Source organism: Gorilla gorilla, chromosome 3 (assembly GCF_029281585.2).
Source record: "Gorilla gorilla gorilla isolate KB3781 chromosome 3, NHGRI_mGorGor1-v2.1_pri, whole genome shotgun sequence".
NCBI classification, from domain to species: Eukaryota; Metazoa; Chordata; class Mammalia; order Primates; family Hominidae; genus Gorilla; species Gorilla gorilla.
The window spans coordinates 11,479,682-11,495,780 of NC_073227.2; the positions used below are offsets into that span (position 1 = coordinate 11,479,682).

General features: G+C 47.7%; 1 protein-coding gene across 17 annotated transcripts in view; it reads left to right on the forward strand.

Moving 5' to 3' along the window:
* The window catches only part of ADD1 (adducin 1), an 86,306-nt gene that overhangs the window by 64,505 nt on the left and 5,702 nt on the right, over nt 1-16,099 (forward strand). For 9 of the 17 annotated variants that reach the window (XM_031010147.3, XM_031010142.3, XM_031010149.3 and 6 more), the window contains exons 12-13: nt 294-383; nt 6,658-6,814. In XM_031010147.3, the coding sequence (XP_030866007.1) occupies nt 294-383; nt 6,658-6,814 (247 nt within the window). Of the gene's footprint in view, nt 1-293; nt 384-1,117; nt 1,211-6,657; nt 6,815-16,099 lie in introns of all 17 variants that reach the window. The other 8 variants (XM_031010145.3, XM_031010139.3, XM_031010146.3 and 5 more) reach the window with 1 other exon arrangement.

The window sequence follows — 16,099 nt, forward strand, 5'->3', positions numbered from 1 at the left end:
GGACATGCAGCGAGTGTTTCCCCCAAGTTAATGACAGTGAGAGATAGGTGTCCTGCCCAAGCATCTGGAAGATGTGGGGAGCTGGGAATAGTCTCCATCCCTGCAGACCCACGCCCCACTAAGCAGGCATGGCGGTCACTCAGAACACATGGGGCCATCCTGCCTGCGTGGGGCAGTGGGAGAGCTGAAATGTAGCTTCCATGTGGCTGGGGCCCAAGTGCACAAGCAGCAGGGCTCCCAGGCAGCATGGCTCCTCAGGACCGTTGATGTGTGCCTCTCCTTCCCGCCCTCAGATCCGAGAGCAGAATTTACAGGACATTAAGACGGCTGGCCCTCAGTCCCAGGTTTTGTGTGGTGTAGTGATGGACAGGAGCCTCGTCCAGGTGAGAGCCCAGAGTGTCTCTGACATTAGTGGGTGGTGGCTGTGTGACCGCCTGCTCCAAAGTTATTCTGAAATTGAGAGAGTGACTTTATGAGGTGAGTATTCTAGGCAACCGGTTACCTTTGTTAAAACCTTCATGATGAGAAACGGTTCAGGCACTTTTCCTTGAGTTCTAGATGGAGCGAGCATGCTGAGGGCTGTGTCCACCCCTCTGGTCCCGCCCCTTGTAATGCATGCATATGTGAGGGTGGCACATACACCACCAGCTTTGGGGCTCAGATTCGGCCCGGGTTCAGCAGCGTTCTGTGTAAGGCGCTAGGAGAGGGTGGGTTTAGGGACTCTCGTTCTGGTACATATTGCTATCTGCAACAAAGTGCTGCTTGGGTTGCAGAGGGGTGGCTGCCTGTAAATGTGGTGCACATTTACACACATTTCTACAAAATGACTCTACCTTGTGGCACATCGAAGAGAATTGTGTAAGTAGTTATCTCTGAAAACTAACGTGCCACCTAATGCTTTAACACCTGACTCTGCAGGGGTAGACGATTGTTGGATTTGTCCAGCCGTGGTCCTGGTTTCGTGTTCAGTGTCTGCACGTCCTGCCATCATCACTGCCACACTTACTGTTGACAGCTGTCCCTGCTGCATGCTCTTAGCCAGCTCCATCCTGTGCTCTCAGCTGCTGTTTCACAGGCTGGGCCTGGTGTGCTCTGGTGACTCAGTTTACTGTTTCAGGATGCACCTCTCTCTGACTGTACGGAAACTATCGAAGGGCTCGAGCTTACAGAGCAGACCTTTAGTCCCGCTAAATCTCTCTCTTTTAGAAAGGTACTCACTGCCCTGTCCTCACTACCTGTCTATGCGCCTTGCTCCCCTCCCCTCCCCACTCCCCGTCTCCTCTCTTCAGGCATTGTCTTAGTTACTGAAGTAGCTTCAAATGGATCTTTAACCTGTTTGTGAGATTGTACAGAAGGTTCTGTTCTACCTACTCGATTCTTTAATTGAAACATTTGGTATGAGGTGTGATAACAATTTCCAGCATTCGAAGTTGTTGCTGAGAAATGGCCAGTCTGAGCAATGGGGTGCATTTCTGCAGTTCCGCACGGGACTTTGGTCAGTGCGTGTTTTGGGTTTCAGAATTTGCCTTTTCCACGACGTTGACTGCAGACAGGCTCTTCTGGGCAGTCTGTTGCTGTTGGCAGCGGCCACTCCTGAGTGCCCTTCCACCCTCGCTGGTTCAACTTTGACTGTAAATGTCATGAATGTAGCCACTAGAGGTCATATCACTGAAACATGTCATTTCAGAGGAATTCAGACAGTCTTTGTCAGCCCTTGATAAAATGTATTTATTTGTACCTCAAAAAAAAAAAAAAACCCTAAATAACATTTTTAAATGCCACAGAGGAGAAAGACTTAGGAGAGTCTGAAACCCCTCACTGTGATTCCCTCTGTGTGTGCGCATCTAGTACGTGGAGTAGGTGGAAGATCTGTCTGAACCCACCCACGTAGAAGGAAATCCTCCCTAGGAATCTAGGCTGCTAGTGTGCAGGAGTTGGTGCCACGCAGAAAGGGGCTGACCGCATGGTTGAAGAGTCTTAGCTGAGAGGTATGTTTATATTCTTGTCAAAGGAAATTTCCAGAACTGTCTCTTTCACTTGTCGCACCTTCATTGAGATGCACGTGTCACTTTAGTGGTGTTCCAGTTCCCACATAGAAGCAGGTTTGTAGCAAAGATTCTGTATTCCTGTCTGTAATCCCTGCTAATAACATTATTTTGCGTATTTACTTATTAATTCCACAGGTCCTGTTTTTCCCTGTGCTTAGAGCATCCTTCCGGCTGCCATTCTTGGAAGAGCTTCTCAGAGCAGGGGAGAAAGATGACTCTGCCTGTTGCTTGTTTTTCATCTTTTGGCACTTTGTTGCGGTCTTGTCAGTTATTCTTTCTCTCAGGTGTGTGAGGGCTGTGCAGGCCATGAGCCCAGCTGGCCTCCTGTGTAGAGCCCACGTGAGGGCAGCACTGAGGACCTTGTTAGGGCTCTCCAGAAAGCAGCCTGGGTCGCCGTGTTCAACCACCAGTTACAGCTTTGTGTGCTCTGTCCCAGTGATATTCAGATGTGGGTGTGTGTCACTGTCACCTGGGGGCTTCCTGAACGATAGAGGTAGGGTCCCTACCTTCTGAACACCATGCTCGCTGCGAGTGCTGCATCCAGGTGTCATTAGCAGAGAATACCACTGTACGCTGACCCCAGAGGAAGAGAGGTTGACCACCTGGACAGAAATCCTTGTTCCACCTTTGTGTTTTCTCTACCTCCTTATATCTGAAGTTTACTTTTGCACCCTTGATCTTTATCCCACTCTGGCTAAAATATCCCTCTTTTTGGTGAGAATGTGCTTTGGCTCCATGGGAGTCCTTTACTGGGCGATTGTTCCACTTCCTTTCATGTGAACCTCAAAGCACAGACAGTCTTACTCCTTTTGGAACATGGAGCTGCATGTTGAGAAGTTGAGTTTTTCCTTGACCAAGCAAGGATGACTGTGTCCCACACACTCCCCTCCCCAGTGAGGCGAGTGCATGGATGCCTGCTTCCCATCTGAGAACCTGAAGAATGGGTATTTGGGACTTAGGGAGCTGGGGCTTTTCTGGAAAGGACTTTCCTTTGCCTTCCATTTCTCCCTCACTGGTGATGGCCGTTCCCACAGTGCAAGTGTTGCCTTCTGATAGAGGAAGGAACAGTAAGTAATCACAGTTCAAACGGGAGTTCGCAGCCCAGCCGAAGGCTGTGTTGACTTTGTTTTGGGCAGCATAACATGTAACCTGAAATACATATACATATATATATATATTTTTTGAGACAGGGTCTCACTCTGTTGTCCAGGCTGGAGTGTGGTTGGGCTGTCTTGGCCCACTGCAACCTCCGCCTCCCGGGCTCAAGCAATCCTCCCTCCTCCCATCTCAGCCTCCTGAGTAGCTGGGACTACAGGTGCACATCACCACACCTGGCTAATTTTTGTATTTTTTGGTAGAGACTGGATTCCGCCACGTTGCCCAGGCTGGTCTCAAACCCCTGAGCTCAAGCAGTCCACCTGACTCAGCCTCCCAAAATGCTGGGATTATAGGGTGTGAGCCACCGCGCCTGGCATAACCTGAAATAATTTTGGCTGCCCTCTGGATTCAATTGCAAGTGAAATGAAGGATTAGAGATGAAGATGTGAGTCTACACTGCAAGCTATTCAGCCCAGGGAAGGACTCTTGTGTTCCCATGTGCACCTCACCAGGGGCTGTGTTCTCCAACACCCTTCATGCTGTGTGGTAGAAATGCAGAGGGGCAATAAGCTCACCCCTTGGACTCTCTCAGTGACCTGTGTTGAGCACCTAACCTGTGCATGGTCCAGCACTGGGAATGCCAGTCCAGATCCAAGTTGGCCCTGCTCGTAGATGAAAACCTGATGCTCAGAGAGGTCAGCCGCTAGTGCAGGTTGCACAGCCTCGGGTGGAGCTCTTGTTCCACCCAGGTTGCCTCAGTCAAGTATGGAAAGTGTTACTGGGCCTGTGTTTTGCTTTAGAGCCTTGTCAAGTGACAGGGAGGTGAGGGGAGTGGCAGGAGGGGAAGCTAGGCACATCTTGGTTTCTTGTATGGGTTGTCCATGAGTGGCGTATGTTTCTCTGCATCTCAGTCATTGCTCTGTGTCCTTTCTTGCAGAGGAATGTGATTCTCTGTTCCCGTAACTGGTCTTGACAGCAGCTTAACCCTTAGCTGTGGTCTGTGGAGGAGGGAGCTCTCCACCACTGGGTACCTGCTGCGCTGTGCCTCGGGCTTCAGCTGTCTCAGTATGAGAGAGCCCTGCTTGTCCTTTGGGGCATCAAAATTGGGAACAAGGGTTTTGGTGTCTCTGTGCCAATGGATTTTTGTTTGTATTTTTATTTTTATTTTGAGACAGCATCTTACTCTGTGGCCCATGCTGGAGTGCAGTAGTGCGATCACAGTTCACTGCAGCCTTGACCTCTCAGGCCAAAGGAATCCTCCCACCTCAGCCTCCTCAGTAGCTGGGACTACAGGTGCATGCCACCATGCCTGGCTAATTTTTAAATTTTTTGTAGAGACAAGGTCTCACTATGTTGCCCAGGCTGGTCTCGAACTCCGGAGCTCAAGCAATCCTTCTGTCTTGGCCTCCCAAAGTGCTGGGATTATAAGCATGAGCTGTGGCGCCTGGCTGATAGTTTATTCTTTGTTTGTTTGTTTGTTTTGTTTGAGACGGAGTCTTGCTCTGTTGCCCAGGTTGGAGTGCAGTGGCGCAATCTCGGCTCACCTCAACCTCCGCCTCCCACGTTCAAGTGATTCCTTTGCCTCAGCCTCCCGAGTACCTGGGATTACAGATGCCCACCACCACGCCTGGTTAATTTTTTTGTATTTTTAGTAGAGACAGGTTTTCGCTGTGTTGGCCAGGGTGGTCTTGAACTCCTGACCTCAGGTGATCCACCCGCCTCAGCTTCCCAAAGTGCTGGGATTACAGGTGTGAGCCACCATGCCTGGCCTGATAGTTGATTCTTGATATTTGATTCCTTTACTAATTTTAACCACTTGATTTAAATGAACTTAAGCATTTCTCTTGTATCACCTTCTCATTTCATTGGCAGTGATATCAGGATGCAGGTGCAGCCAGCCAAACTGCTGTTGCTGGGATACCGTCTCTAGAGTGCCATCATGTGAGGGCTCTTAGCAGTGGCCAGCCCAGCAGCTCCTCCTTCAGATAGTGAGGCAGGCCTCTGGTCAGGGAAAGACTTGGCTCGGGCCACAGAGCTAAGACATGGCAGACAGGACTCAGCTTCCTGTCTTGGTGAGGCAGGGCAACTTCTTAACGAAAAGCCAGTGGGCCTCGAGTCAGACCTGGTTCAGAAGAGGGTTCCCTTTGACTTGTTGACTGTCGAGAGTCTCCAGGCTCCCGGGCAAAGGTTGCCTGTTCCAGCAGCCCATCTGTCCCTCTCGGAGCTCTGTGTCACTGGTCAGCACTGGGTACGCAGCATGCTAGGTGGTAACCCCTCAGCCCATCCCAGTCAGTCCAGGTTCCCCTGTCTCTGCTTGAGGAGCAGTCGGCCTGTGCGAGTTGAATTTCCCGAGTCAGCCCAGCTAGGACGCTCTGCATCTCTGGTGTTCACTCTGCACTGAGAGGAGCACTGAAGGACCAGGCCTGGCATCCAAAGAATTGTGGTTTCTCCTGTTTTTATTTGGTTTTGGAAGCTGTCAGTCCTGTGCATGTGTGTAAGTGCTGGATAACTGTCTTAGAAGTGAGCTCCAGGGTAGCCGGGCATGGTGGTGGGCGCCTGTAGTCCCAGCTACTCAGGAGGCTGAGGCAGGAGAATGGAGTGAACCTGGGAGGCGGAGCTTGCAGCGAGCCAAGATTGTGCCACTGCACTCCAGCCTGGGCGACAGTGCGAGACTCCGTCTCAAAAAAAAAAAAAAAAAAAAAGAAGTGAGCTCCAGGGAATTGGGGGACATTTTCCTGCCCCTGACCCAGTCAGGCTGCACTGTGGGCACAGCGCTGTGCTGGGGCAGGTGGCTGTGAGTGGACCGCAACCCCTGATGCCCACCCAGCCCACGTGCTGGCCTGCAGGCTCCACCTCCTGCTTTAAGATTGGTGTGGTCTGTGAGCCACCTTGGTGCTTCGCTTTCTTCTTTTTTTCTTTGGTGCAAATTTTCAGAGTTTTCCAAATTCCTCAGCTAAACACTGGTGTCTTGGGGCATGTTGTCATCTCTGAATGTTTTGGGATAAGTTCCAGGAACTAGTTACAAACTAACCACAGTCACAAGAACAGAACTTACCTGTGCTCTTAGAATATGAGCAAAGCTCTGAGCATGCCTTACGCTGAGTGCTGTACCTCGTGACAGTTTCTGATGTCATGAGGAAAACTTACTGACCTTTAAACAGTAACAGGAAAGGGCCTCTTCCCCTTCTGCTCCACAGTGAGGAGTGGGCACCCTCCCTGAGGTGCTCTGTGCTCTTGGGTCTGCACTGGGCTTTTGCTTCTGAAACCTGGAAGGCTCTGTAGGATTTCTTTTGTGATTAATGTCTGTTCATCGTGGCACTGACCTGTGTTTCCATTATATACCACTGAAGACTGCAGCTCAGCCTAGGCCTCGGGCCCATGGCAGTGCAGTCTCAGGGGTCTCTGCTCCTGGAAAGCCTCCTGCCCCCACCCTGCCTGCAGCCTGCCTGGGAGGAGGGAGAGTCCCCATTGGGCCAGGCTCCTGCAGACCAGATGTGCCTTTCATCCACAGGGAGAGCTGGTGACGGCCTCCAAGGCCATCATTGAAAAGGAGTACCAGCCCCACGTCATTGTGAGCACCACGGGCCCCAACCCTTTCACCACACTCACAGACCGTGAGCTGGAGGAGTACCGCAGGGAGGTGGAGAGGAAGCAGAAGGGCTCTGAAGGTGAGTGCTTGTGGTCCTGGGCACGGCCACTCCAGAAGGTGAGAGTGCTCTGGGAGCTTCTTTGTGGTCCAGGTGCTGGCTGTGGGTGGGGATAAGAATAGTCACATGCATCAAAGACAAACCAGAACTTTATCCAGTACTCATTTCCAACCTAGTCACTCAGGCCAGAATGGAAGAAATTGCAGGCCGGGCACAGTGGCTCATGCCTTTAATCCAGCACTTTGGGAGGCCAAGGAGGGCGGATGACCTGAGGTCGGGAGTTTGAGACCAACCTGACCAACATGGAGAAACCCCATCTCTACCAAAAATACAAAATTAGGCTGGGCGTGGTGGCTCACGCCTGTAATCCCAGCACTTTGGGAGGCCGAGGCGGGTGGATCACGAGGTCAGGAGATCGAGACCATCCTGGCTAATACGATTAAACCCCGTCTCTAGGAAAATAGAAAAAAAATTAGCCGGGTGTGGTGGCAGGCACCTGTAGTCCCAGCTACTTGGGAGGCTGAGGCAGGAGAATGGCGTGAACCCGGGAGGCAGGGCTTTCAGTGAGCCGAGATTGCACCACGGCACTCCAGCCTGGGCGACAGAGTGAGACTCTGTCTCAAAATAAATACATAAATACATACAAATACAAAATTAGCCAGGTGTAGTGGCGCATGCCTGTAATCCCAGCTACTCGGGAAGGCTGAGTCAGGAGAATCGCTTGAACCCGGGGGGCGGAGGTTGCGGTGAGCCGAGATCGTGCCATTGCACTCTAGCCTGGGCATCTCAAAAAAAAAGAAATTGCAAAGTTAGGCACACTTGTGAGTGGCCCTGGCTAGGAGGGAGGCGTGTGTAAATGACGATGTGGAGGACTAGTGGTGGCCGCTCACAAGAGTCTGCGCGCCGTACTAAGACACACCGGGGTCCCTCTGCCAAAACGAGGCTGACCCCGAAGATGTCCTGCCGTGGTCCCATCCAGCAGCTGTGACGAGAGGAGACAGCAGGACCGAGGGGCAACCCACAGAACTCTGGGCTGGAGGGCATTGGTCCTTCTCCCAGGGAGGTTTCTGTCCACATGGAGTGACCAGAACATTCACAAAAGAATTCACTAATTTGGATCAGTTAGTGGGAAAGCCAGCATGCATATTATTATTATTATTTTTGAGATGAAGTCTTGCTCTGTCGCCAGGCTGGAGTGCAGTGGCACGATCTCAGCTCACTGCAGTCTCCGCCTCCTGGGTTCAAGCAATTCTCCTGCCTCAGCCTCCCGAGTAGCTGGGACTACAGGTGTGCACCACCATGCCCAGCTAATTTTTGTATTTTTAGTAGAGATGGGGTTTCACCATGTTGGCCAGGACGGTCTCAATCTCTTGAACTCGTGATCCGCCCGCCTTGGCCTCCCAAAGTGCTGGGATTACAGGTGTGAGCCACTGCGCCCGGCCCTGAATATTATTTTTAAGAGACATTGGTCTCTCTCTTTTTTTAAAATTAATTATACTTTAAGTTTTGGGATACATGTACAGAACGTGCAGGTTTGTTACATAGGTATACACGTGCCATGGTGGTGGCACATGTATGGATGGCACCCATCATCTACATTAGGTATTTCTCCTGATGCTATCCTTCCCCTAGCCCCACACCCCTGACAGGCCCTGGTGTGTGATGTCCCCTTCCCTGTGTCCATGTGTTCTAATTGTTCAATCCCCACTTATGAGTGAGAACATGCAGTGTTTGGTTTTCTGTTCCTGTGTTAGTTTGCTGAGAATGATGGTTTCCAGCTTCATCCATATCCCTGCAAAGGACATGAACTCATCCTTTTTTATGATTGCATATTATTCCATGGTGTATATGTGCCACATTTTCTTTGTCCAGTCTATCATTGCTGGGCATTTGAGTTGGTTCCAAGTCTTTCGTATTGTGCATAGTGGTGCAGTACACATATGTGTGCATGTGTCTTTATCATAGAATGTTTATAATCCTTTGGTTATATACCCAGTAACGGGATTGCTGGGTCAAATGGTATTTCTGGTTTTAGATTCTTGAGGAATCGCCACACTGCCTTCTACAATGGTTGAACTAATTTACACTCCCACCAACAGTGTAAAAGTGTTCCTATTTCTCCACATCCTCTCCAGCTTCTGTTGTTTCCTGGCTTTTTAATGATCGCCACTGTAACTGGTGTGAGATGGTATCTCATTGTGGTTTTGATTTGCATTTCTCTAATGACCAGTGATGATGAGCTTTTTTTTCATGTTTGTTGGCTACATAAATGTCTTCTTTTGAGAAGTGTCTGTTTATATCCTTCGTCTGCTTTTTGATGGCGTTTTTTTCTTGTAAACTTGTTTAAGTTCCTTGTAGATCGTGGATATGAGCCCTTTGTCGGATGGATAAATTGCAAAAATTTTCTCCCATTCTGTAGATTCCCTTTTCATTCTGATGATAGTTTCTTCTGGTGTGCAGAAGCTCTTTAGTTTAATTAGATCCCATTTGTCAATTTTGGTTTTTGTTGCCATTGCTTTTGGTGTTTTAGTCATGAAGTCTTTGCCCATGCCTATGTCCTGAATGGTATTGCCTAGGTTTTCTTCTAGGATTTTTATGGTTTTAGGTCTTATGTTTAACCCCTCTTGAGTTAATTTTTGTATAAGGTGTAAGGAAGGGGTCCAGTTTCAGTTTTATGCATATGGCTATCCAGTTTTCCTAACACCATTTATTAAATAGGGAATCCTTTTTCCCATTGCTTGTTTTTGTCCAGTTTGTCAAAGATCAGATGGTTGTAGATGTCTGGCATTATTTCTGAGGCCTCTGTTCTGTTCCATTGGTCTCTATATCTGTTTTGGTACCAGTACCGTGCTGTTTTGGTTACTGTAGCCTTGTAGTATAGTTTGAAGTCAGGTAGTGTGATGCCTACAGCTTTGTTCTTTTTGCTTAGGATTGTCTTGGCCATACGGGCTCTTTTTTGGTTCCATATGAAATTTGAAGTAGTTTTTTCTAATTCTGTGAAGAAAGTCAGTGGTAGCTTGATGGGCATAGCATTGAATCTATAAATTACTTTGGGCAGTATGGCCATTTTCACAATACTGATTCTTTGTATCCATGAGCATGGAATGTTTTTCTATTTGTTTGTGTCCTATTTCGCTGAGCAGTGGTTTGTAGTTCTCCTTGAAGAGGTCTTTCACATCCCTTGTAAGTTGTATTCCCAGGTATTTTATTCTCTTTGTAGCAATTGTGAATGGGAGTTCACTCATGATTTGGCTGTCAATTATTGGTGTGTAGGAATGCTTGTGATTTTTGCACATTGATTTTTGTATCTTGAGACTTTGCTGAAGTTGCTTATCAGCTTAAGGAGATTTTGGGCTGAGATGATGGGGTTTTCTAAATATACAATCATGTCATCTGAAAACAGAGACAATTTGACTTCCTCTCTTCCTATTTGAATACGCTTTGTTTTTTTCTCTTGCCTGATTGCCCTGGCCAGAACTTCTAATAGTATGTTGAATAGGAGTGGTGAGAGAGGGCATCCTTGTCTTGTGCCAGTTTTCAAAGGGAATGCTTCCAGCCTTTGCGCATTCAGTATGATATTGGCTGTGGGTTTGTCATAAATAGCTCTTATTATTTTGAGATACATTCCATCAATACCTAGTTTATTGAGAGTTTTTAGCATGAAGGGGTGTTGAATTTTATTGAAGGCTTTTTCTGCATCTATTGAGATAATCATGTGGTTTTTGTCATTGGTTCTATTTATACGATGGATTACGTTTATTGATTTGCATATGGTTTTTTTGTTATTTGGTTTTTTTTTTTTTTTTTTTCTTTCCTGAGATGGAGTCTCCCTCTGTCACCCAAGCTGGAGTGCAGTGGTGCAATCTTGGTTCACTGCAACCTCCACCTCCTGTGTTCAAGCCTCAGCCTCCTGAGTACTTCAGACTACAGACACACGCCACCACACCTGGTTAATTTTTGTATTTTTATTAGAGACGGGGTTTCACCATGTTGGCCAGGATGGTCTCAATCTCCTGACCTTGTGATCCACCTGCCTCAGCCTCCCAAACTACTGGGATTACAGGTGTGAGCCACCGTGCCTGGTTGATTTGCGTATGTTGAACCAGCCTTGCATCCCAGGGATGAAGCCAACTTGATCGTGGTGGATAAGCTTTTTGATGTGCTGCTGGATTTGGTTTGCCAGTATTTTATTGAGGATTTTTGCATTGATGTTCATCAGGGATATTGGCCTGAAATTTTCTTTTTTTGTTGTGTCTCTGCCAGGTTTTGGTATCAGGATGATGCTGGCCTCATACAATGAGTTAGGGAGGAGTCCCTCTTTTTCTATTGTTTGTAATAGTTTCAGATGGAATGGTACCTACCAGCTCCTTTCTGTACCTCTGGTAGAATCTGGCTGTGAATCCATCTGGTCCTGGGCTTTTTTTGGTTGGTAGGCTATTTATTACTACCTCAATATCAGAGCTTGTTACTGGTCTATTCAGGGGTTTGACTTCCTCCTGGTTTAGTCTTGGGAGGGTGTATGTATCCAGGAATTTATCCATTTCTTCTAGATTTTCTAGTTTATTTGCGTAGAAGTGTTCATAGTATTCTCTGATGGTAGTTCGTATTTCTGTGGGATCAGTGGTGATCTCACCTGTATCATTTTTTATTGTGTCTATTTGATTCTTGTCTCTTTTCTTCTTTATTAGTCTGGCTAAATGGTCTATCTATTTTATCAATCTTTAAAAAAAACCAGCTCCTGGATTCATTGATTTTTTTTGAAGGCTTTTTTGTGTGTCTCTCCTTCAGTTCTGCACTCATCTTAGTTATTTCTTGTCTTCTGCAAGCTTTTGAATTTGTTTGCTCTTTCTTCTCTAATTCTTTTAATTATGATGTTAGGGTGTCAATTTTAGATCTTTCCCTCTTTCTCCTGTGGGCATTTAGTGCTATAAATTTCCCTCTAAACACTGCTTTAGCTGTGTCCCAGAGATTCTGGTACACTTTGTCTTTGTTCTCATTGTTTTCAAAGAACTTACTTATTTGTGCGTGAATTTTGTTATTTACCCAGTAGTCATTTAGGAGTAGGTTGTTCAGTTTCCATGTAGTTGTGCAGTTTTGAGTGAGTTTGTTAATCCTGAGTTGTAATTTGTTTGCACTGTGGTCTGAGAGGCTGTTATGATTTCCATTCTCTTGCGTTTGCTGAGGAGTGTTTTACTTCCAATTATGTGGTCAATTTTAGAATAAGTGCGATGTGGTGCTGAGAAGAATGTATAGTCTGTTGATTTGGGGTGGAGAGTTCTGTAGATGTCTGTTAGGTCCGCATAGTCCAGAGCTGAGTTCAAGTCCTGAATATCTTTGTTAATTTTCTGTCTCGTTGATCTAATATTGAAAGTGGGATGTTAAAATTTCTCACTATTATTGTGTGGGAGTCTGAGTCTCTTTGTAGGTCTCTAAGAACTTGCTTTATGAATCTGGGTGCTCCTGTATTGGGTGCGTGTATATTGAAGATAGTTAGTTCTTGTTGTTGCATTGATCCCTTTACCATTGTGTAATGCCCTTCTTTGTCTTTTTAAATTTCTGTTGGCTTAAAGTCTGTTTTATTAGAGACTAGGATTGCAACTCCTGTTTTTTTTTTTTTTTTTTTTTTTTTTTGCTTTTCTTTTGCTTGGTAAATATTCTTCTATCCCTTTATTTTGAGCCAATGCGTATCTTCGCATGTGAGACAGGTCTCCTGAATACAGCGCACTGACAGGTCCTGACTCTTTATCCAGTTTGCCAGTCTGTGTCTTTTAATTGGGGCATTTTGCCCATTTACATTTAAGGTTAATATTGTTATGTGTGAATTTGATCCTGTCATTATGATGCTGGCTGGTTATTTTGCCCGTTAACTGATGCAGTTTCTTCATAGTGTTGATGGTCTTTACAATTTGGTATGTTTTTGCAGTGGGTGGAACTGGGTTTTGCTCTCCATATTTAGTGCTTGCTTCAGGAGCTATTGTAAGGCAGGCCTGGTGGTGAGAAAATCTCTCAGCATTTGCTTGTCTGTAAAGGAGTTTATTTCTCCTTCACTTACGAAGCTTAGTTTGGCTGGATATGAAATTCTGGGCTGAAAAATCTTTTTTTTTTTTTTGAAACGGAGTCTTGCTCTGTCACCCAGGCTGGAGTGCAGTGGCGTGATCTCGGCTCACTGCAAGCTCCGCCTCCCGGGTTCACACCATTCTCCTGCCTCAGCCTCCCCAGCAGCTGGGACTACAGGTGCACGCCAGCATGCCCAGCTAATTTTTTTGTATTTTTAGTAGAGATGGGGTTTCACCGTGTTAGCCAGGATGGTCTCGATCTCCTGTCCTCATGATCTGCCCGCCTCAGCCTCCCAAAGTGCTGGGATTACAGGCGTGAGCCACCGCGCCCGGCCGAAAATTCTTTTCTTTAAGAATGTTGAATACTGGCCCCCACTCTCTTCTGGCTTGTAGGGTTTCTGCAGAGAGATCTGCTGTTAGTCTGATGGGCTTCCCTTTGTGGGTAACCCAACCTTTCTCTCTGGCTGCCCTTAACATTTTTTCCTTCATTTCAACCTTGGTGAATCTGATGATTATGTGTCTTGGGGTTGCTCTTCTTGAGGAGTATCTCTGTGGTGTTTCTGTATTTCGTGAATTTGAATGTTGGCCTGTCTTGCTAGGTTGGGGAAGTTCTCCTGGATAATACCCTGAAGAGTGTTTTCCAACTTGGTTTCATTCTGCCTGTCACTTTCAGGCACACCAATCAAACATAGCTTTGGTCTTTTCACATAGTCCCATATTTCTTGGAGGCTTTGTTCATTCCTTTTCATTCTTTTTTCTTTTAATCTTTACACTTTATTTCATTAAGTTGATCTTCAATCTCTGATATATCCTTTCTTCTGCTTGATTGATTTGGCTATTGATGCTTGTGTATGCTTCACGAAGTTCTCATGCTGTGTTTTTCAGCTCCATCAGATCATTTATGTTCTTCTCTAAACTGGTTATTCTACTTAGCAATTCCTCTAACCTTTTTTCAAGGTTCTTAGCTTCCTTGCAGTGGGTTAGAACATGCTCCTTTAGCTTGGAGGAGTTTGTTATTACCGACCTTCTGAAGCCTACTTCTGTCAATTCATCAAACTCATTCTCTGTCCAGTTTTGTTCCCTTGCTGGCGAGGAGTTGTGATCCTTTGGAGGAGAGGAGGCATTCTGGTTTTTGGAAATTTCAGCCTTTTTGCACTGGTTTTTCCTCGTCTTTGTGGATTTATCTACGTTTGGTCCTTGATGTTGGTGACCTTCAGATGGCGTTTTCATGTGGATGTCCTTTTTGTTGATGTTGATGCTATCCCTTTCTGTTTGTTAGTTTTCCTTCTAACAGACAGGCTCCTCTGCTGCAGATCTGTTGGAGTTTGCTGGAGGTCGACTCCAGGCCCTGTTTGCCTGGGTATCACCAGCAGAGGCTGCAGAACAGCAAAGATCGCTGCCTGTTCCTTCCTCTGGAAGTTTCATCCCAGAGGGGCACCTGCCAGATGCCAGCTGGAGCTCTCCTATATGAGGTGTCTGTTGACCCCTGCTGGGAGGTGTCTCCCAGTCAGGAGGCACAGGGGTCAGAGACCCACTTGAGTTGGCTGTCTGTCCCTTAGCAGAGCTTGAGCACTGTGCTGGGAGATGCACTGCTCTCTTCAGAGCCAGCAGGTAGTAACTTCAGTCTGCTGAAGTTGTGCTCACAGCCAACCCTTCCCCCAGGTGCTCTGTCCCAGGGAGATGGGAGTTTTATCTATAAGCCCCTGACTGGGGCTGCTGCCTTTCTTTCAGAGATGCCCCGCCCAGGGAGGAGGAATCTAGAGAGGCAGTCTGGCTACAGTGGCTTTGCATAGCTGCGGTGGGCTCTGCCCAGTGTGAACTTCCTGGCAGCTTTGTTTCACTGTGAGGGGAAAATGGCCTACTCAAGCCTCAGTAATGGTGGATGCCCCTCCCCCCACCAAGCTCCAGCATCCCAGGTCGACTTCAGACTGCTGTGCTGGCAGCAAGAATTTCAAGCCAGTGGATCTTAGCTTGCTGGGCTCCATGGGGGTGGGATCTGCTGAGCAAGACCACTTGGCTCCCTGGTTTCAGCCCCCTTTGCAGGGGTGTGAAGGGTTCTGTCTTGCTGGCATTCCAGGCGCCACTGGGGTATCAGAAAAAACTCCTGCAGCTAGCTCAGTGTCTGCCGAAACGGCTGCCCAGTTTTGTGCTTGAAACCCAGGGTCCTGGTGTCACGGGCAGCCAAGGGAATTTCCTGGTCTGTGGATTGCGAAGACCGTGGGAAAAGCGTAGTATTTGAGCTGGAATGCACTGTTAAGCCACAGTCCCTCATGGCTTCCCTTGGCTAGAGGAGGGAGTTCCCCGACTCCTTGCACTTCCTGGGTGAGGCAACACCCCACCCTGCTTTGGCTCGCCCTCCGTGGGCTGCACCCACTGTCCAACCAGTCCCAGGGAGATGAGCCAGGTACCTCAGTTGGAAATGCAGAAATCATCCACCTTCTGCGTTGATCTCACTGGGAGCTGTAGATTGGAGCTGTTCCTATTCGGCCATGTTGCCTGTCACCCTGACATTTGTCTCTTTACGAACACAGTATTTCTGTCTGTTGAAGCTTCACCGGGAAGAGACCTCCTTTACTCGGTTTGATTCATTAACACTCAGCGTTGCTGAGCAGTCATTGTGCCGGGCACATGCCCAGTGCTATTGTGCGTACATCTCATCTCATTCTCAAAGTAACCCTGAGAGATAGGTCATTTTCCCCCGGCTGGAGCAGAGGAATAGGGAGCTCAGACAGGGCGGCTCCCGAGAACAAGGGTGTGCGTGGCCGAGCCCTGATTTGGACAGAAGCGCACTGCCTTCCTCACTGAGTCTTTGGTCACAGCAGTCAGCCCCGGCCTCTGTGCAGGAGGATGCTCTGAACGTCCTTACTGTGCTTATGTGTAGGGCTTGGGGTTTCTGACAGAAATTCTCTTTGTCCATAAACCTTGAGGGTTTCCTGTGCAGGTGTGGTCACAGGCCGGAGGGTGAAAATGCTGACTGCCCTGGCATGTGCCCAGGTCCCATCAGGAGTGGCTGGTGCAGCCTGTACTTCTCTTGGTAGCCCGCTGACAAAGGCAGTCGTGTTTTTGTCAAAGATGGGGCAGTCTTAAAATGAATACAAATAAGCGGCTCAAGTTTGAGACCCTCACGGAGCAGGTGGTTTCAAATGTCAGGCTTTGAAAAGGAAATGTTGAGAACTAATGAGAGAAGCAGGTCTCCAAAGCCTCTTCCTTGAGGGCTTTTGGGGATCAGCTGCTTTTCCCCCAAGCTCCC